This window comes from Polypterus senegalus, chromosome 1 (genome assembly GCF_016835505.1).
Source record: "Polypterus senegalus isolate Bchr_013 chromosome 1, ASM1683550v1, whole genome shotgun sequence".
Lineage (NCBI taxonomy): Eukaryota > Metazoa > Chordata > Cladistia > Polypteriformes > Polypteridae > Polypterus > Polypterus senegalus.
In genome coordinates this window covers 159772588-159795703 of record NC_053154.1, presented here as the reverse complement: position 1 = coordinate 159795703, position 23116 = coordinate 159772588, and the positions used below count along the sequence as shown (strand labels likewise).

General features: G+C 35.8%; 1 protein-coding gene across 5 annotated transcripts in view; it reads left to right on the top strand.

The window, feature by feature from the left end:
- The window catches only part of pld1a (phospholipase D1a), a 254737-nt gene that overhangs the window by 182159 nt on the left and 49462 nt on the right, over positions 1 to 23116 (top strand). For 4 of the 5 annotated variants that reach the window (XM_039761453.1, XM_039761429.1, XM_039761446.1 and 1 more), the window contains 9 exons: positions 993 to 1074; positions 1504 to 1614; positions 3923 to 4114; positions 6437 to 6665; positions 10478 to 10585; positions 13645 to 13773; positions 15812 to 15930; positions 17541 to 17654; positions 22759 to 22869. In XM_039761453.1, the coding sequence (XP_039617387.1) occupies positions 993 to 1074; positions 1504 to 1614; positions 3923 to 4114; positions 6437 to 6665; positions 10478 to 10585; positions 13645 to 13773; positions 15812 to 15930; positions 17541 to 17654; positions 22759 to 22869 (1195 nt within the window). The remainder of the gene's footprint in view (positions 1 to 992; positions 1075 to 1503; positions 1615 to 3922; positions 4115 to 6436; positions 6666 to 10477; positions 10586 to 13644; positions 13774 to 15811; positions 15931 to 17540; positions 17655 to 22758; positions 22870 to 23116) is intronic. The other variant, XM_039761463.1, reaches the window with a different exon arrangement.

Here is a 23116-nt window from a genome sequence, read left to right as displayed (position 1 = left end):
AGATAAATAATTATGATGCAGAGTTAGCAAGAGTTTCTCTGAGATTTTATAGTGTTTCTTGTAATTGCTGGAACAAAGCTTCTCAGTTTTACACTGAGGTATGAGAAAACTGCAGGCATTTGGCAGAATATTTTGAAAATATCTTTGACTCTGTTGTCACTCCTGTACACTTAATGCACCATTCTGTTTCTCATGAGTGTTGGCAGTGAATGTGTGTAACCCAAATTCCTATTTGTGATTGTAAACATATTTCAAAGCAACTCGGGCAATTATAGCACTGTCTGGACAAGTTTTCTCCCTGTTGTGAACGAATAACCCATTAGCTGGCTTGTATTGAGTGGAAATGTCTAAATATATATAAAATCTCAAAATATTTTTAGCAATAGAAAATAAATTGTTGTTACAAATACAGTGAATTAGCTATTCCAAATGTGTTTTATTCTTTTATGGCAAATGTCAGTTAGTAAGCATTAGTAAATTGTTAAACAGGTCTCAGTGATGAATCAGTCTTATCATGGTGAAGATGAAAAGCTTTAATACATCATACTTCTGGAACAGCCGGAATCATAGTACCCCTGCGTATGTCACTTTTCTTGTGTTCTGCCTTATTTATATTTGTCATGGTAATACAAGACAGCAAAAGTTCTATAACACCGTTCTCACATAAGCACAAGATAAAAGGCAGTGTGTCATTGGTTACCTAATAAAATGTGCTATTTTTTTTCTGGTTTAGATATACACTTAGATGACTCGTCATAATTGGTACTTTGTCGCTGTATTAGACACTCTTGGTTTTGGGTTAACCAGAAGAACACATAAAAGTTGCTCACATTCACAATTGTGACAACTGCTGGTGTCTCAGAATGGGCAGCGGGCACTGCCCTAACCTAAATAATGTGCTGTGCAAGTGTTGGAAAGATCTCAATGACCCAAGTGACCACATGGTACCCATGTCAAAACCATATCTTTTGTGTTCCCTTCTGTTTTGCCAGGCTTAGTCCAGAAATCTTTCTCAAGAGGCCAGTAGTGGAAGGAAATTATTGGAGGTTAGACTACATTCTTAAGCGCAAAGCAGTAAGTAAAATGACTGATTCAGTATTTGTCTGAAGCATGTGTTTGACCATTCTTCACCTGTTTTTGTAATTTATTATTCTTTAAAAAGCTGTACACTTGGTTAACCACTTGACTATACTAATGATTGTAGTCTGTATTTCAAAATATTTTACTGTCCTGTATTTTATTTAGAAATCTGAACAAGAATAATATGACCAAATTATTATGTGCTATCAAATTCTGGCCATTTTTCAGATTTTGACATTGACAATTTGAGAAAATGTTTTTTTTTTTCTTCTACTACTATGACTATTATGAGCAGATTATTTGAACAAATATTCTTAAAAAATCACTGCAAGGTTAATTGTTTATGCTATTTCAATTAAAAAGTCATTTTAGATTAAAACTATTAAAATATAAATTAAATAAATATTTTTCCCAATTTTCTAGCAACAAGGTGTTAAAATATTTGTCATGCTTTATAAAGAGGTGGAGCTGGCATTGGGGATCAATAGTGAGTACACAAAAAGAACACTGATGCGTCTGAATCCTAACATTAAGGTGAGTCCTGAAAATATTTACTTCCAGAAACATATTCATTTTTCATTTCAACTTAATTTTTGTATTTCGTTTTTCAAGGCGTCCAAGCAGAAAATCAAAACAGTGACACAAAATGTCAGATAAAACAATGAGAAAGTATAAATATTTACTCTGTAATTAAACAGCCCTTAAAGTTCTCAGAGAACAAATGATGCTTTTAGATTATTGTGGCAGAATGAAGCTACGCAGCCTGGATGTACCTGGGGGACCCCCTGTTTCAAAAGCAAAGACCAATCATCATTAAACCAAGCAACTTAGAACTTTTAAAAAGGACAAGGAATCTTACTTCAGTCATCATGAAACTGAAAGGCTAAAAAATTCCAGGGGACCAAGACCTTTGTTTGAGCATTATTAAACCGAGTCGTGCTTATTGCTTGCACACCCAGTTGTTTTCAAGCCCATCTACTGTGCAATTTCTGGCTTCTCTTCTGAATTGTGGAGTTTTCATTTTGAATTTTGAATTTAAGGATTTTTTCATATGCCAGACACCTAAAACAGAATTTTTGCTGAGAAATAGTACAGTTTATTAATATATATATTACTAACTTTCTCAAATTGTGTTCATCTAATCTATTAACCATCTTGTTAAGCTTCTAAATTCATCTTCTTTGTCTGTTTTATTTTTTTCTGTAACACTGAAAATGCTTATCACACTACCAGACATTCTGTATATACTCACTAGTGTTTGATCTATATAAAAACTATCTTACGCACCGATACCAGTGTTGGTGCCTCAGTACTGGTACCGAAACAATACCAAAGCTAGGAATGGATAAACTTATATCTTCAAAGAACACTTCAGGGGGGTCCTTGGGAATCAGGAAACAAAGCACCAATATGCATCCTTTTACTGGCAGTGCCGAACTTAGCATAATGCTGGTATAGTACAGTTTTATCATTTGGGTAGTTTGATACAGTTTTAGTACACTTTATACACAATTTCTTTTAATGGCTTTATCTGTGGTAGCAAAAAACATACAGTTTACTCTAGCCTGATGTGTTGTTTGCATAAATCATACTGTATACTCAAGCAAGAATACTAAACCGCCTCACATAAGCAGCACAAACGGAAAGGTTCAGTGGAAATTTAAGCATGATGCTGTCACTTTAAGTGACATCGACTATCAGTTGCCAGACATTTGTTGTCATGTTTTATTAGTGAAGTTTGTGCCCCATTTACTTGTGAAAATGATTTAAATGTTTGTTGATTTAATAACTGCCTTGTGCAGTAAGTTGAGATTAGTAAGCTTTTTAAAACTGTTAGACATAGTAGAATAGTTTATAAATAGAATGATGTATATAGACCAACCAGTACTTGTGAACAATCAATCTGACAGTAATATGAAGTGAAGAAGCAGTGGAAAAAAGGGAAAGTTTGAAAAGTCTATCTGGTCATCAGTGTTTAATCTTCCATTGACAAACACCAGTTCATGTTGGTCATTTTAGTTTAGGGTATCCCTTATAAAGCAGCTATTAACAGACAACAATCATTTAATTTACTATTGATATCAATAGTTGCAAATCATCATTAAAATAAGATTTTTAAAATATGTTACATCTGCCTTCTAAGGAACAAGTAAAAGAATGTACAGCATCTGGTTGACGTTATCAGAAAAATTAGCAACAAAACTGGGACAAATTACAGTTATTATGATAATAAAAATGAATTAAATGATAATGATGTTTTAAACATTAGGTATGTTTTATGTATAAGGGATTTTGATATATGCATACAGTACTTCTAATAAAGGCATTGATCTGGTACCCATTTTTGCAATGCAGAATTGAGTAATCTGCTAAGTTTTGCATCATCAATCATATCCCTGTAAACTGTATATCACCCAGTACCTGGAATTGGAGGCATTGTAATTAGATTATCATAGTGCTGTCTGAACTGCCTATTTCAAAACAATAAAAACTAGTATATTGGTATCTATAATAATACAGAGACTTGGCAGTATATTCTTCCTTATTAGAAAATTAAACTTAATTAAAAATAACTTTATTTCAAGAGCTATATAAATCCAATAAACTGAGCTTCTTCATGCACTTAATACATATAGTGTTAATTTATGTAGCTTGCACTTTCATGTGCTTAGCTGATTTTATTTCTTTAAATATAACATAAAGTTAAAACAAAAGAACAAATTACATTAGAAGATGAGGTAACTGGAAATAAAACCAGTTAGTCTTCTTTACACCATAAAAGATAACAAAACACATGCTTTTCATTTGTGTTTAATAATACCATTGCTCTTTGTTTTGAAAGGTGATGAGACATCCTGACCATGTCTCTTCCACTGTGTATCTGTGGGCTCATCATGAAAAGCTGGTAGTCATTGACCAGTCTGTTGCATTTGTTGGAGGAATTGATTTGGCATATGGGAGATGGGATGACAGAGAGCATCGTCTGACAGATGTTGGAAGTGTTAAACGAATCCTGCCAACACTTAACAGTCAGGTAAGGTTATAGAGTATTTGGATAGTCAAAACTCTTTGATACAAGATCACTCCTTTAAACATTTTTCAAATGAAAATTATTGTGGTATTTAGGTCTGGATCAGAAGTTTTTTTTTTTTTTTGTTTTGAATTAAAGAATTTCTTGTGAACGTTTTGAATGTTTCCATTTCTTCAGCAATTCTTTCTTTATTCACAAACTACTGTTTAATTCAATAAAAATGACTTTCATTCTCTTTCCTGTCATAGCTTTCAGTAATTCATATGCAAAGTTTACTAAAGTTTTAGGAGTTTTCTAATTTGTTTATTCTGTCAACTCCATGAAAACATCTTACATTTTAATATAACTTTAAGTAAATATCACACAAGAGAAAAGTAACTCCAAAACTAGTGTTGAACAGTGTGCTTTAATCCTAAACTTATCTTAATCAACCAAGTCACAGTTGTGCCGACAGGAATTTTCAGTGTTTTTTTTAATCAGTCATGTAACCTTATGTCACCTTGCATTTACTTCTCCATTAAGAGGTTGATTTTTAAGATGTTTTACTGCATCTACCGTTCATATTTTTCTTTTTTGAAGCCCATTATAATAAAGATTAAGAAATTGTAACAGTGTTCCTCTCCAAAGGTGTAAACTCTGGCTTCTGAATAAAGCATAAATGAAAGGACTGCAATTCTGGTCATTCTGGAGTATTCAGCACAATACATTACACAAGGCAACTTTAAGAACATGCCACATAGAAACCCACTGATGCATCTTAGCGAAGGGTGCCACAAAACTCTATAGCTAACCAAGAACATACTGTAATGGTGACGTGTAGTATTTCAGTACATAACGTTAAATAAATTGAATTTTATTTAAAGCAGAACATAACATTGAAATAATAATCTAATGAGATTCCCTAACATTCAGAACCTTGGTAAAGATAAGCAAAGAGGTCTATTAAAAAGTATTCAGCCCTGAAAACATTAACACAAATGAAAAATTCATAACACATCTAATGAACAAAATGAGAAATAAGAAAGTGAAGTGAAATGAGTAAGAAGACTCATTTGTGTGCACTGACAGCAAAGATATCATGACACATTGTATCAACATTTATAAGAGAAAATGATTAAACTAACGTGTTTTTTATTTTTATTTAAATCACACAACAATACAATTGAAAGATTAAAGATAGCAGGGTACAATACAAGATTATTTAAATACATAACAAAATGTGAAGATGTGTACAAAGCCTACAAAGTATAAATGGTTTTTTGACACACCGTGGTAGTTAAGATGATTCACAGCAATGGATAGTCTGTCAGAAACCAAATTGCAGGCATTAATAATCTTAAATTCAAGACATAACAAGCGTTTTTCAGTTTGGATATGAATGTTAATAATGATGAACCTTTATCTTACTATCACGGAGAGAGCAGAAACCACAACGCTTAGACAAGTATTCAGCATGAATGATACAACAAGGTTTTGCATTAATATAATGGTTGGTGTTTGAAGATCTTAGATGTCTCTCAGGGTTGGCGAATGAAGTGCCCTAGTAATGATAATAATAATTATAATGATTCAATGCTATTGTCGTTGTACAAGTACAAAGAAATGTAGTTATCACGTACCCATTAGGGTCAGAGCAGAGTGCCAGCTATTGTACAGTGCTTCTGGAGCAATTGCAGGTTAACAGTCTTGCTTAAGAGCCCATTGGAGTTGAATCCCTTCTGGCAGTAATAGGATTTGAGCTGGCAACTTTTCGGATACCAGGGCAGATCGTTAGCCTCGGAGCCATCACTCTGTATATTTCAGTTTACAAACTGAATAAGAGATCAAGGAGATTGATTTACAGTTAGGACTGTTCAATAAGAATCAAGCAAAATAAATAAATAAATAGGAGAAGCCAGAAGGACTGAGGATAAGAAAATGTATTCTAGGGCATCGTGTCTGACAGAAACCTAGTATTTTTGTTCTCATATACTGTACATATATTTATATATCTGTTCACTACATTTATAATGGCTAACACAGTACAACACCATATATATATATGTAATTTGTCCCTGATGGCCCAACTACTGTTCTCCACTGACCACTTAAGCTTTTTGACATACAAGACTGTTATAAACTTTGTGCTGCATAATTCTTTAAACAAATTATGAACAAGATTCTCTGTTGGCTCTGTTTGTAAAGGACTCATGCTATTTTGTCAGTGACACCTTGAGCCTTGGCAATATCAGCCATATTTTGTAAATAAAACTTTTTCTAGCTTAACTGCTTCACTATACTTTGTTTTTCACTTTTCACAAATTTATCCCTTCTTGTGTCCTACAGCCAACCGATGAAGATGAAGAAAACCAAAGCCCAGAAGAAGCCAGTCCTGAAGAGAGCCCGCCACACGCCAATGGCAGCAGTGAGAAAAGCAGAGATACTGTGGACATGCCCAGACTGAAAGGAGTTGGAAAGACAAAGAGACATCGAGCCTTTAGCCTGTATAAGCAGCTTCATAAACATCACCTTCATCATGCAGATAGTGTTAGCAGCATAGAGAGCAGTGAAGAAAGTAAGTATCAGAAGGTGACACCTCACAGCAGAATTGAAATCAAATGTTTTATTTATTTAAATAGTCTTATTCTTCGTAAGCTGGGATTTATGAGGTACTTTTTAATGATTTTCTCTTCTAATATAATATTTTTTCATCATGGATAGCACACTAACTAGATTGTTTGTATACATCATGGAAATACAAAAAAATATATAATTGACTGGTTTGATGTGGAAGCAAGACTGTAACTGCTTGTAGAGAATTTTTTTCATTTGCTCCACTATACAGCTATCTTGGTTAGAGAAGAGGGCTTTGACCACCTTTGTTTTCAGTCAATACCTTTTCACTTCAGTTTTGAATGAGGAAATGGCAAATATTTAATCATTTAATTGCCTTAAATAAAGACAAATTATCCATCTATCTATCTATCAATCGATCGATCGATCGTGTATTATCACAGAATGGGAGCCAAACATGAACTAGTACACCAAACCATTTCAGATATCACTAATTTCAAATATGATTGATAGCTTTACTGTAACACAATGTTCTCTTTAAAATTAGCCTGTTTTTAACAGTTTAACAGTTAACATAGGAGATCATGTCAGAAAGAAGAATTAACAGTTTCAAAACTAATAAGAAAAAAAGTCCTTAGCATCAACTTTAAATGTGTCTTTAAATGAAAGGTCCTGCCTGGTAAAGTAAACTGAATTTCCTTCCTAGTTCATCTGTATCTCTGTCTTAGTTTGTGTGGCTGGATGGGGCAGCCCTGTTTATTGCTTCCTGGCCTTATTGAGATGGCTTGGGTCTTTTTAACATTTATTGAACTTTGTGTGAGCACCTGCCCTTTCCATTGCATTTTTTGCAATCTGCTGAAAATAAGATGACCAAGTTCTGAAATGTTTATTGCTCTTTATCCCTTCTTTAGTGGCTTTTCTTGTGCTACCAGAATATTTACATCTATAGCTTATATATGTACTCTACTAACAGTATTGCTAATAAAATATATTAAATTTATGTAGCACATTTATTTAATTAAACATACACGGGGAAGAATCAATAAACTGAGAACTGAAATGGTAACACATGAATCTGCTACTTCTTTGCCCTTGAACCCTTTCTATCTGGAGGGTTGGCTCACTCACTCAAGCACCATTAAAACAGTACCTCAAAACCTCTTAGCTCACCATTGCTGCCTTTCACTGTCCCTCACACACAAACTTAGTCCATCGAATTCCAAAGACTCCTTCTTATTCCAGACCTAATTGGTTTTCTGTCTTGGTCCTGCTTTAAATTAATTTCCGTAATCACTTTTAAAGTCAGAAGCAGTCCTTCTTTGGCACTAAAGACATCATGGTAGAACTCCCTCTGGTAACCCCTAGTGTCCCTAGAAAAGTTTTTAATCTCACACTTTCACGCAGAACAAGAGAAAACAGTTTATGAAATAATGGAATTTAATGTCCTGTTCTGTCCAATGTAAATAATGTGAAAAATGCCCATGGAAAAAGAATAAAAAATTTGTGTAACTCGTGTCACATATTCCGTGTGTCCATTATCTATTTGTTTGCTCAAGACGTACTGAATGCATGCATTTGTTGCTAAAATATCATTAATATTTCCGGAAAACTCAGCAGACAAGATAAACAGGAAAGAAGTTTTTTTTTTCCCCCCCAATGAATTTTATTCATACTGTTTGCCATTGAACAGAAAGTTCACCATCATATAATAGACTATTTTCCCTTGTCTGCATGAAAATGTGACATTAATTTTTTTTTCTCAGCCACCACTATACACTACTTGTGGTAAGTAACATAAAAAATATATATAATATTTGGATGGAGTATTACTTTAAGTGGTCTGATCTTGAAGGCAGTTTCTAGATAAGTCTGCCTTAAAAGGACATTATGGTTCTGTTCCCCAGCTCATTGATTCTAAGCTATCACTTTGCTTTCGAGACAATAGATACTAACCCCACTTCTCCCAACTTAAGACCATGTGCTTCATCCTCTCATTGTTCTGGCTTTTTGTCAACTTATCATGTTTTTTATCTCCCTCTTTCTCTCTGTGCTGCCTCCAATAATTTATTCCTACTGAGCAGACACCTTAGTTACAAGGCTTACCGCTCCCTTATAGTGTCATTTTTCTCACACCAGTTTTTGGGTCTATATTACTGTCCGTTTTAAGGGCATCACTGATCTGTGTCATAATGGTTCCAGCTTTGAACTTTGCAAACATTTTCAAGCTGATGCACCCCTTTACAATATGTAGACTGGATAGTATCATAATTTATTTATAATTTATATATACAGTGATCCCTCGCTATATCGCGCTTTGACTTTCGCGGCTTCACTCTATCGCGGATTTTAAATGTAAGCATATCTAAATATATATCACGGATTTTTCGCTGGTTCGCGGATTTCTGCGGACAATGGGTCTTTTAATTTATAGTACATGCTTCCTCAGTTGCTTTGCCCAGTTGATTTCATACAAGGGATGCTATTGGCAGATGGCTGAGAAGCTACCCAATCAGAGCACGTATTACATATTAAATAAAACTCCTCAATGATATACAATATGCTTCCCGTGCGGTGCTTCGCATACTTGAAAGCCCAAACAGCACGTGTTGATTTTTGATTATTTGCTTGTCTCTGTCTGTCTCTTTCTCTGACATTCTCTCCTCCTGACGGAGGGGGTGTTTGCAGAGGGGGTGTTCGCACACTGGCCTAGAGGATACTGACACTCCTCTAAAAAATGCTGAAAGACTACCTTCATATTGCTGCCTTCCTTGCAGCTGCTTTGCCCGGTGGTGCCTCGCATACTTAAAAGCCCAAACAGCCCTTATGATTTTTGATTGTTTGCTTTTCTCGCTCTCTCTCTCTGACATTCTCTGTTCCTGATGTGCATTCCTTTGAAGAGAAAGATATGTTTGCATTCTTTTAATTGTGAGACAGAACTGTCACCTCTGTCTTGTCATGGAGCACAGTTTAAACTTTTGACTAAAGAGTGTTATTTCATGTCTACATGGCTCTAATAATGTTAGAAAATGTATTTAGAAGGTCGTAAACAGGTTTTCTATGCTCTAACTGCGAAAATATTCAATTTATAAATAAAGAATCCTACTTTGCGGAAATTCCTTTTATCGCGACAGAGTCTGGTATGGATTAAACCGTGATAAACAAGGGTTTACTGTAGAAAGAAATCTAATTATTAAAGCTGAGGTCATCAGCTAACCAGATAGCACCATTATATGAGTTGGGTGACTGTCCTATTCAGCAAGCTTTGAAACACCCTGACAAAATCTGGCTAAGCTCCTGTCAAATGCAGCTAGATGGTATAATTCAAGTTACTGTCTCATGTAGTACAGATATGGAAATGTTTTTACCATTGACTGGTCAACTGCAGTAGTTATCACAAACATCTGTCATTTTTGAGATCCAAGGTTTGTATTTCATGTTCTGTTTTGGTTATTTATTTACTTGAAGATGCCCAAGTCCGATGAGCAGATAACAATGTGAATGATAGGTAATATATTATTCTTTAAATCTTTGTCTGGTCCTGAGAAATGCACAGTTTTTACCAAGCAGAGCTCTGTGTCAGCTGGAGAATTTCAGGTTGCATTTTCATTGATCTTCCTGATCTGATTTTTGATATCTGCCGTACTGCTGTAAGGTGAGGCATGTTGCTCATTTGCAAAGTTTTGATGATTTGTTTCTTTTATAGCGCTTCAGGCTATGCTATTAACCAATGGCTTGTGGAGTTTTTAAAATACTATTGTCTTGTACATTAATCCAGTTAATTCCTGTAAAATAAACAAGCAAACCTTTCTTCAGGTTGGTATCAGCATCGTAAGAGTCATCCAAATTTAATATCCAGCATTAAGCCCCAGCTGAAGATTTTCCATCATGAATCTGAGCAAAGTCTTTGTCGGTCAGAGGCTGGTGAGTTGAGTGTGCTGCTGCCTGTGTCCCACTGCAAAATTCAGAGTCCTCTATTTCATGTTTTGTTTGGCTCAAGCTTTTGCTTTTGCAGTTCCACAATATTTAAGTGAAAAGCAAACAAAAAAAGAAGGAAAAGATCTGGATAGTTCATGGACAAAAGAAAAAATAAAAAAGTAGATGACTTATCTTCTGATGCTCATTTTGGCTGCTAGCATGATTTGCGCAAATTTGTTCTAGTCGCCATCATTTTAGGAGTATAAGAAAACACTTTGCCATCCAGGTCCAGATGATTATATCCAGATGATTATGAGAATACATACTGTATCAGCTGATGCAGTGTCGTTAGCAGGTTAATGAGCTGGTGCATAGATCTGGGTTTCTTTATAATCGTTTAATTTTTCCTTCTATACCAAACAGGAAAACAAAACTTTATGTTTTTGGTAGTGGTCCAGGTTTTGGCTTATGATCTGTTTTACCATAAAATTATGCATGAGTTGGAATATGATAAATTAATTAAGAATTTCTAGTTTTAATTAGTCGACACGATGTTGATTGATTAAAATAGAATACATGTTTAAGACATATTGACACAATAGCTTCTTATTAAAATTGCAATAGCATGCTGTCACTTTATTTCAAGGACTTCCATGTCCTTTACTGTGTCCTAGGAAAATGGAACCAGTACTAGCAAAATAAAAATAAGGCAGTAACAGATTCTGAAAGCGGAGCATATACATTATAGCATATGCAAGAGCACATACACCACATTTTATCATGTTTGCACGTGCTAAGGCATTTTATCTTCAGCTATGTCACTGGCATATGTGGAAATGTAAAGGTGCATGTTTAGTGTCTTGGATGCCCATATAGACATGTAAGAAGCACATTGGCATTAATATAAATAGCCTGTTTATGAAGAGTATTTTCGCATACAGTATCCCTATAAAACATTTTTCAGATCATAAAGCTCAGTTTGTGCGTAACTCAGCTTTAGCTACACTAAACTAAGTATGCTGTCTGGCTTAATGGCTTTTTGTGCTGCCTTGTCTGTGCTGCTGTTGCCCATTGTTTGCATTGCTTTCATCTGTTCTAGTTTTCCATCCTGGAAATTAACTGAAAAAGCAGAATATTTATTTTGTCTTCCAAATAGTTGTTTGTGTAAATTTTATAAATAGCAAGTCATATTAAAGCTTATCAGCTATCAGCTTTGCCATGCCTGTTCTGTGTGTCTACAATATTCAAAGTGTTCTAAAAGGTCTTAGTTTGTTTTTTAATTATCTAAGAGACTGGTCTTGGAATTTATGGTGCAGCCTCAACAAGTGACAGTATTGGGTTAACAGACACAGCCTTACAAAGAAGATATTGTTTCATTATTACGGCATAAGACTGTTATGGAGAAGAGGCCATTTAGCATGCCATTATTATTGTGATTCACCTCCTTTTTCCTTGTGCATCTGCCTATAATATATCTTCAATCAAGGTGTGTATTCTTTTGTGTGACAGTTTTATTAACAACAGAAAAGGTATAAAATGGAAGGAAAGTATTTATTGCAGAAAAATAAAGCAGAACTGTTTTCATCATATCAAACTTAACCTTTCAAGTCTTCCTTTTTTCTTTATTATTATTATTCTTTTTCATTTGTGCTGCTGTCTCATAGCTCTAGGGACCTGGATTAAGCACCTGGCAAGGTGACCAACTGTATAGAAAGTGTTGTTTTTTTTTTTTTCTTTGTGATTTCTTTTTGTTCTCTAGTTTCCTTTATAATTCTAAAATGGGTCATATTAAGTGAACTTGGGGGGTGCCTGAATGCCTTAGCTGCAAAGGACTAATTCCATGTCTGTGTTTGGTGTCTTCTTTGTTCTTGCTGCTGCTGGTAAAGGCTTCATCTCCCTGTGACTAGCAGTGCTTCAAATGAGAAAAGCAGATGGATAATTTTTATCATTTTAGCGAGGAAATCTTTTTAATTTAAATTTCTTTTTTAATAGGGATCTGACAAGCAGAAACTAATAATGTAACACAAATATACAAAATAAACTTGTAAAGCTGAAAAAGATAAGTGCCAATATTAAAAGATAGATTTTAAAATTACAGAACAGCATAGTGATTAGTATAGCTTCCTCACAGTTCCTTCACAGACTGCCACTAAATAAGATACTCCAGTTATACATACAGTATAAATGTAATGAGAACAGGTGGCTCAACAATTCAAATGCTCGTTCACATCTTGGTGTGTTTCACTTTCATTTTCTCAGAGGTGGTTTATTTAACAATATTTTTGTAATACATGTGTTTGGGATCTTGTGAGCATAACTGGACAACTTGATATGTGGATTATGCGGAACAAGTAACATGAGATTTTCTCATAGATGGTTTTTATATTATTTACTTTTGTCACCATAGACATCTGCTATATCAGAATCATTTTTATCTCTGATATGCATGAAAACGTGAGATTAAAATTTTTAATCAGCCTTCACTATAAACTACATGGGGTAAGTAAAAAGTGTAATTTTTGAGTTGAGTATTCCTTTAAGGGTAAAACATCTTTGCTTTGTTTTTGAAACCTTTCCTGTTTTGGTGTTTGTTTGTCATTTTTCATGGAAGGTATGAAAAACTCTGTGAGTTCTTATGCATCTTTTTAAAAGATTTCAGTTTTTTCTCACACAAACACCACACTTATACAATAAATCCAATATGATACAAATCAGGCAAGATAACAAACAAGGCAGGTTTTGGTCTTGAATTCTGTTTAATTCTAGTATCTTCTGTAATGTGCCCCGGGCCCCCCAACCCGCGTCCATAAGTCTAGGTCTGTGTCTAAGAATTGGGTTGTTTCCTGCCTTGCACCTGAGGTTACCAGGATAGGCTCCACCTCCCTTCTTTTGACTCTGAGTTGTTTTAAGTGCCTTTAGATATGAATGGATGAATGACTTATAATGGTAACATCAGAACTGACCAAAGGAACCAAGCAATATCATTTTTTTAAATATATTTTTTCAACAGAGGCTTAGAAGAATTAACAGCCTCTTTTCTTTTTCCTTGTGGTGTCTTTATTCAGAAACAGGATCAATGAGAAGCCTGCAGACTGGTGTGGGAGAGCTGCAAGGAGACACTCGGTTCTGGCATGGAAAGGACTACTGCAACTTTGTTTTTAAAGACTGGATCCAACTGGACAAACCTTTTGATGGTATCGTGTTTTTAAGAAACTGAGTTCCATGTTTATGTGTTTTTACATATTGAATATTGATATTGGATAGGTCTCACTTCCTCTATCTTTATTTCCTCTGACAAAGAGCGATATGAGGATCACTGCTAAAAGTAACAGTTAAAGCAGCTGAATTATCTTCTGACGGCCAGAGTTGCAGATGCGATGAAGTGTAGACCAAAACAAAACAAATGTGACAAGCCAATTTCAATGTCCTGTAAAGTTTAAATTCCAGGTAGCAATCAAGAAAATTAAACTTGGAATAGCCTTGATTTGGGTCAGAAATTCTCCACTTATAAAATCCAAATCCTATCTAACTGATAACTTCAGTCAAGGACTTTTCAAGCTTTGAATAATCTCTAGTGCAAGATGAGCTCCTTGAAAAGACAGTGATTTCAAAATGAATGAGTTACAAATTTCTGCCTTACAAATGTTCAATTTTTCCTGAACCCACTATTTTATCCAGGAGCACATTTCCGTTTGGCATGGAAAGTCTCTCACTTTTGTGCCTATACTTGAGCTAAGCTCATGTCATTATGAAATAAATGAGCATGTAAGGCAAGAAGCTTTTTCTTGTGCAAGTAAACTGTTGATTTAACTTGTATTGATCTTGAAGATGTGATGCAGATTTAATTAATGGTGTGCATATCTGATGCACCACATCTGAATCAAAAACTTATCTGAACACCGTTATCTGAAAGTGCTGGATGAGTTGTCAATTCCAGAAGGTATGTATAAAAAACCCAAACATAAAAGGAAATTTGCATATAAAGCCAAGATATGTGCCAGCTGCTTAGTGGCAAAAGAAAACATGAAAGCAGTGATCAAGGAATTTTAAACCATTGAAAAGGAGCATTTGTATTGGTCTCAAGAAGTGTCTATGCCAAAAAGAATGCCTGATAAGCATCTATCTCAATATGCTGTACTTATCCATTCCAGAGATAAGCAAATTAATAATACAAAGGCACTATCATTCAAGCAAATACCCATCACACTACGCAACTTTTTCCATCATCTTCAGTCATAGCTTTAATTTACGTAATTTTAGTGAGTTGTGGAGAGTCGCATGGAGACTGTGATCACCAGTATAATGTCACATTCCAAGAAACTCAGTCATAACACTCTATGACTCACCACAACAAAATCATAAAAGTTTCAGTATGACACTAATCATTGGGATGGACTCTTTTATGTGTGAGAGCTGACAACGAATGAACAGTAATTTAGAAGTACAAATCATAAAATGGAGACAAACGTAACTTGTGGACCATACAAACACAAAGAAAACCTTGTCTGCCCAATGCCTCATGTTTGGCATATAGCATACAAAATTTAAGAAATTGAAAGACAGGTCAACACTGCAGCGGTATTCCCGATACAGTATGTAAGAAATATTCATGCAGCCACTAGAGCTGTCAGGCAATGTGTTAACTGGTTGCCAAAATGAGGCAGGCTTATAATATTTATGGTGTAGAAGGAAATGTTAAATTGCGCTAAACCTCACGCAATTCCTTGTTGGGTAGTCACAAGGTATCAAGAAAAAACAGCTGCAGTTCTTCAACTTGAAGTTGTTTAGTGTTATGCTGATTTAGGTGTGTAAGACTGTGGATGTGACGAATGAAGTGGTGTACAACATACTTACTTTATTGTCCCTCTGACTAAGTATAATTATACTAGCTGTTTTCACAAAATGGCAGATACAAATTAAATGTTACTGAATCAGAAAAGTTTAGTTTACGCTATAATCTGAGCTGCATGCACCCTTATAGCAAGCCCTTAGCTTTGTATGCATACTTTCTTTAATACTTCACTCTTCAGGGGACCTAAGAAACAGAGCATTGAGAGGCTCAAAAATATTTTATTGTAACTATGCTTATACAGTATTGCAAAACCATTAATTATTTTATTAAACCAAAATTTTAAAATTATTTATTTTGAATGATCATGACTTAGTCCTTCATATTTAACATTTGGATTTTTTTTTTCCAAAGTGTATTTAACATATTACATATCTTTGCAGATTTTATCGATAGATACAAAACACCACGAATGCCCTGGCATGACATTGCATCAGTGGTACATGGGAAAGCAGCTCGAGACGTGGCAAGGCATTTCATCCAGCGCTGGAACTTCACTAAAGCAAGTAGTTGTTATCTATGGTATTTGTGATGGTTAAAATGAACCACTCTTGAAGTGCAGGCTTCTGTTTTCTGTGATTTTATTTTTATTTCAGGTAGTTGTACAGAGCTACCTGAGCTACCTAGTATTCTATTACACTAGATCATGTGCTATTTAAGATGCCTTTAGATACAGTATATGTTTACACCAGGGATGGGCAAACTATGGCCCACGGGCCACATCTGGCCCACCAGACTGTTTAATCCGAACCAGCAAATATTTACAAAATTGCCCTAAAGGCTGCATTTATTTCACAATTTTCCTGCGTTTTCCTGTAATACCTTGTGGATACCACTAGACAGAGCACTACTGCCTTTTCCAAATTCAAGTCTATCCTCTCTACACACAGATATTCATTCTTCACCTTCTTTTCCACCAAGCATGCTAACTACCCTAGCAATCAGTCAATGCAAGAAAGGACGAGTACTTCTCAGAGGTTAGCGGCCAATTTACAGTCATGGCAAAATATTTTTTTCCAACAAACTACTATTCAGGAGTGAAGCACCAATGCAAGTTATTTACTGTCATTCAAACTCAAAATCCAGCATCCCTTTCTCTGAAAGAGAGTGTTTGAAAGAGTGCATGGTAGAGACAGCAAGTCTCTTGTGCCCGGAAAGCAAAAACAAATTTGAACAAATTAGGTTATCATGCAGAATAGTGACTCACCATATAGAACTAAGTGATGAAGACTTGGCTAGCCAGTTAAACAATAAAAGGTCAGTCATTTAAGTTCTATTCCTTAGCACTGGACAAAAGTAACAACATAAAAGACACTGCACAGCTCCTAGTCTTTATTAGAAGGATTAATGACAATTTTGAGATCACAGAGGGGTATTTGACCATAGAGTCCATAAAAGGGACAACACCAGGAGCAAACTTATATGACAGGTTGTCTGGTGTCATTGAGAGGCTGAAGCTACCATGGTGTAAACAGGTGGATCACTGAACTTGACAGGAAAAAACATCAGGATGCTGAAAGGAATCCAGGAAAAGGTGAAAGAGGAAAACCCAGAGTTGGTTGTAATTTTCCTACATGGCATAATCCACCAAGAAACCCTGTGCAAGTCTGTGTTGCGGCTTGATAATGTAATAAAGTTAGTCGTAAAGCTTGTTAACTTCATACAAGCGAAGAGACTTAGCCATCATCAGTTTATTAAATTCTTTGAAGAAACTGATGCTGATCACCACGACTTACTTTACCACTGTAATGCCCACTGGTTAAGTTTGGGGAAAGTATGTCAGCGAGTGCAGGAGCTCAAAGGGGAAATACGCTCATTTTTGTAGTTAATGGGAAATTGATTTTCCTGAGCTGAGTGACACAAACTGAATTTGTGATTCTCCGTTCGCTATGAACCTACTGACACACATGAATGTGCTGAACACGAAGCTACAAGGGAAAGATCAGTTTGGCCATGAAATGTTTACAAATGTGAAAGCCTTCAAAGAAAAATTGATTTTATTCTCAAGACAAATTTCAAACTTAGATATTGTAAGATATTTTGTAAATAACATTTGATTGTAAAACTGTATGCTTTATGGAGTATGTCAATAATTTTCTATTTCATTAACAGATCATGAAACCCAAGTACAGGTCATTGTCTTATCCATTCCTGTTACCAAAATCCCACATAACAGCAAATGATTTGAAGTATAAGGTGCCAGGCTCCATTATGACAAAAGTACAGGTGAGACTCCTACGAGGCACTTTCTGTCTGTGCTCTTCACTTTCAACAGCTGAGCTGAGCTCTACTAAAACCTCCTTCTTACTTCTGTGCATGAAGATCTACAATAAACATTTAAGTATTTTGATACAGGTACAACTGACTGGTTTCTATATATGTCCATTAGTATAATGTGAGGCAAAGAGTTTAATTTTTCTGTTGGAACAGGACATTTTCACCCATGTGTTTAGACAAAAATAAAATCTGAAAAACATGCATTTATGTAATTTTGGGCTCCAGTGCAAAAACATTTTTGATTGTCTGTACAAGTTTATTTTTTTCTTCATTGTTAAGCATATTTATAAATTAAGTATAGGCTGTCAAACTAAACAAAAGTGTCCAAGAAAAAAAAGACAGACTGCTTATTTATGTATTTCCATCCATCCATCCATTATCCAACCTTCTATAACAACAACAATAACATTTATTTATATAGCATATTTTCATACAAAAAATGTAGCTCAAAGTGCTTTACATAATGAAGAATAGAAGAATAAAAGACACAGTAAGAAAATAAAATAAGTCAACATTAATTAACATAGAATAAGAGTAAGGTCCAATGGCCAGGGTGGAAAAAACAAAAAAAAACTCCAGACGGGTGGAGAAAAAAAAATAAAATCTGTAGGGATTCCAGACGATGAGACCGCACAGTCCCCTCTGGGCATTCTACCTAACATAAATGAAACAGCCCTCTTTGTAGTTAGGGTTCTCACGGAAGGACTTGATGATGATGGTCTATATCCTAATTTAGGTTATGAAATGTCAGTATATACAGGAGAGTGTGATGTACTATATATATTTGCGTTTAAGTTCTCCCGCGGATAAGTTAGGGTTTGATTTTACTGTATAATTTCCAGTATTTTATAATGTCGGTCATATAAGTTGAATGCGGAAAACTCACGCTTTTGGTCTAAGAGATTATGATATGCTATCGCCCACCTGAGAGAATAACCTCAGAGCACACTGCCATTTTTTCCTATGTATTGTGCCTACGTGACCACACGGTAATACCCAAACTATTCCAAAGCAACGTTTGCTTTGTTTTGTGTTTTTTTTATCTTACACCCTCACACACATTTATCATAAGAGCGTCCCTTATCTACGATGGAGCATTCGATCAGAAGAAAATATGAAGTTGATTTTAAATTAATTGTCACTGAAGTGGCGAAAGAAATTGGTAACTGTGTTGCTGCAACAAATTTCGATGTGTCTGAGAAACTGGTGCGAGATTGGAGGAAGCAAGAATATGTAAAAAAAAAAAAAAAGAATTAAGTGTCGCATTTTTGAACAGGCATATAAGTCAGGGCCTGATTTTTGTGTTTTAAGGCCCGACTTGTATATACAGAATATATACAGTATTCACATTATTTAAAGCAATCTTTGAATATAGTTATAAACAAATGAAGTGTAAGATATAACGTAGGTGTGTATGTACACACGCGGCTTGATTATAATTTATGCTTTCATCCAGGCTGTAACCTACCACTGTAGCATCAGACACAAGGCAGGCGCAACCCCCATATGGGATGTCAGTCTATTAGAGGGCAACGTCATGTACTCACTTACAAGCACAGAATACCAATTAACAGTTACTATTCAACTTAACACACATGTCTTTGGGATGCTAATGAAATATGGAGTATCTGATAAAAAGGTAATGAAAAGCTTATACATATGTATTTTATCTTGGTAGAGTAATATATATTGCTCTACTTTCCCCTATTGTATTATTAATATGTAGCCTTAGAATGCCTAATCTTACAGACTTACTACTGTATATACTGTAACTTATCCCCACCTTCCCTTCTATATCTATAACCTCAGGCAATTAGATGTAGTAAAAAGACAACCAGGAGTTAAGTTACACATAAAATAATATCTTACTGATAATAACAAAATGCAAAGTACATTTGAATATTGGCAACCATACAACCTGATAAAATGGTGATGTGTAATTCAGGTGGCACACAAACTTGTAATTACTTAAAATGTCTCTAGTTAAGGCATCGTTGGTGCTCAGCTTTCAGCCACATGTCTGTTCAATATGTCTGCTGAGCTGTGCTGTTAATTATCTTGTCTTCATTATCACAGGCTAGCAAGAGAGATGCTTCTTCATCATATGTTGGTTAGAGAGAGAGAATGTGGTTGAGCAAGCAAATTTATTGGTTTTCTGTCCAAGCCCTACGGCCAATAAGCTAACCTGGCTTTATTTGGGGGATGAGAGAAAGACTTTAGCAAAGAAACATTCACCAAACTGGTTTAAGACACATCCCCCAAATCCTGTCATAAAATTACAAAGAAAAGTCGTAACCGGTGTGGGGGGACCGGGGTTTGCAAACACAAATGCCTCTCACCAAAGTAACACTAAATTACATTGCCTAAATTACAAATAAAGACATACAAAACATTAATCAAGTTATTTTCAAAATCTTACATCTCAACAATATGTAAGGAGAACATGTGATCTCCACATAAAGAGTGTCCAAACCAGGACTTCAAACAGGACTGTGCAGCTGTGAGGCAGTAACATGAACATCTGAGCCACTGTGCTGCCCGTTTTTTAAAATGTCACAATAAACCTTGTCTCATATGCTATATAACACTATTTTTTATGGTTTAGTGCCCTTACTGCTTCCTTATTGAAGTAATAGATATTTTTTAATTGCTTCTCACAGAGAGAATTTTAAAAATATGCAATTTATGAAATTAATAATGATTATATAAATTGAATGTACAGGTAGTCGTTGACTTACGACCACGTTCAGTTTGGACGAACCAGTTGTAAGTAGACCGGAACATAAGACAGACCAGTATACAGTGCATCCGGAAAGTATTCACAGCTCATAACATTTTTCCACATTTTGTTATATTACAGCCTTATTCCAAAATGGATGAAATTCATTTTTTTCCTCAGAATTCTACACACAACACCCCATAATGACAAAGTGAAAAAAGTTTACTTGAGGTTTTTGCAAATTTATTAAAAATAGAAAAATCTGAGAAATCACATGTACATAAGTATTCACAGCCTTTGCTCAATACTTTGTCGATGCACCTTTGGCAGCAATTACAGCCTCAAGTCTTTTTGAATATGATGGCACAAGCTTGGCACACCTATCCTTGGCCAGTTTCACCCATTCTTCTTTGCAGCACCTCTCAAGCTCCATCAGGTTGGATGGGAAGTGTCGGTGCACAGCCATTTTAAGATCTCTCCAGAGATGTTCAATCGGATTCAAGTCTGAGCTCTAGCTGGGCCACTCAAGGACATTCACAGAGTTGTCCTGAAGCCACTCCTTTGATATCTTGGCTGTGTGCTTAAGGTCCTGCTGAAAGATGAACCGTCGCCCCAGTCTGACGTCAAGAGCGCTCTGGAGCAGGTTTTCATCCAGGATGTCTCTGTACATTGCTGCAGTCATCTTTCCATTTATCCTGACTAGTTTCCCAGTTCCTGCCGCTGAAAAACATCCACACAGCATGATGCTGCCACCACCACGCTTCACTGTAGGGATGGTATTGGCCTGGTGATGAGCAGTGCCTGGTTTCCTCCAAACGTGATGCCTGGCATTCACACCAAAGAGTTCAATCTTTGTTTCATCATTCCAGAGAATTTTGTTTCTCATGATCCGAGAGTCCTTCAAGTGCCTTTTGGCAAACTCCAGGCGGGCTGCCATGTGCCTTTTACTAAGGAGTGGCTTCCGTCTGGCCACTCTACCATACAGGCCTGATTGGTGGATTGCTGCAGAGATGGTTGTCCTTCTGGAAGGTTATCCTCTCTCCACAGATGACCTCTGGAGCTCTGACTGAGTGACCATCAGGTTCTTGGTCACCTCCCTGACTAAGTCCCTTCTCCCCCGATCGCTCAGTTTAGATGGCCGGCCAGCTCTAGGAAGAGTCCTGGTGGTTTCAAACTTCTTTCACTTACGGATGATGGAGGCCGCTGTGCTCATTGGGACCTTCAAAGCAGCAGAAATTTTTCTGTAACCTTCCCCAGATTTGTGCCTCGAGACAATCCTGTCTCGGAGGTCTACAGACAATTCCTTTGACTTCATGCTTGGTTTGTGCTCTGACATGAACTGTCAACTGTGGGACCTTATATAGAACTGTGTGTGCCTTTCCAAATCATGTCCAATCAACTGAATTTACCACAGGTGGACTCCAGTTAAGCTGCAGAAACATCTCAAGGATGATCAGGGGAAACAGGATGCACCTGAGCTCAATTTTGAGCTGTAAATACTTATGTACATGTGCTTTCTCAATTTTTTTATTTTTAATAAATTTGCAAAAACCTCAAGTAACCTTTTTTCTGGCGGTTTGGGGTTGTTGGCCGGGATACATGGCCGGCAATCCCTCACACCTATAATTGTAAAACAGATGTAAATGAACATAGTCAAAACTGCTGCAGGTAATAAACTGTGTCACGGCATATGGAGCTGGCATGTGGAAAACTGTCGTTTGCCCATGAGATGCGATAGCGGCAATATGTTGAGTGGCCGTAAGATGCATAGGTTGTGAGTTGACAACTGCCTGTGTTGATTTAGGTTACAAGATCAAGGAAGTATCAGGTTACAACAGTCAATTTAAAATCATAATTTGCAAAAATCCATTATGATTTAATAATGTGTTTTAGAGGCAGAAGATTTTTAAATAAACAATTTCAACCTTTAAGGTCTTTTATACCTTAAGCCTGGCCCTAAGATTTAGTTAAACAGACTTTATAAGATATCTGTTCAACTTGTAAATAATGAAAGAGGTAATATATCAACATAATATTTTCACACCTGCCTAAATCTGGGAATTCATGGAATGGAACATATCCTAGCAACATCAGATGCAAAGTAGGCACCAGTCCTGGCCAGGGAACTAGCCTGTCATTGGTCACACTTATATTCAGCCAATTTACAGTTAAGCTAATTTTCTCATTTTACTTAACAGATAATGTAGCAGAATTATACTGCATAGATTGATTATCTTGAAAGTTATTAAAGGTTCCTCATTTAAAGTTATTTGGCAAGTACTTGTAGGACACTTTTAAATTGCTGACAAGAAGCTTTCTAATTTTATTTTACAGGTGTTGCGATCTGCTGCAGATTGGTCAGCAGGTATCAAATACCATGAAGAATCCATCCACAATGCCTACATTCATGTGATTAAGAACAGTGAGCATTTTATCTACATTGAGGTATGGGCTCTTGTAAGGTATATTGTTGTAGATCATGTTTGACTGATGAAATTATGATTTACAGTATAGTAAATTTTAGAGGAAAAACAGGCACGTCTCACTGTCTTGCAAACCACATGGCGTGTTGCTTAACAAAGTCTTTCTAACTTGAACCTTAATCATTTCTAAGATTTTTACCCTGGGATAATTGTAGACGCTAAGATCAGAAATTGGTAGCAATATGTACAGTAGGAAGCTAATTGCTTCT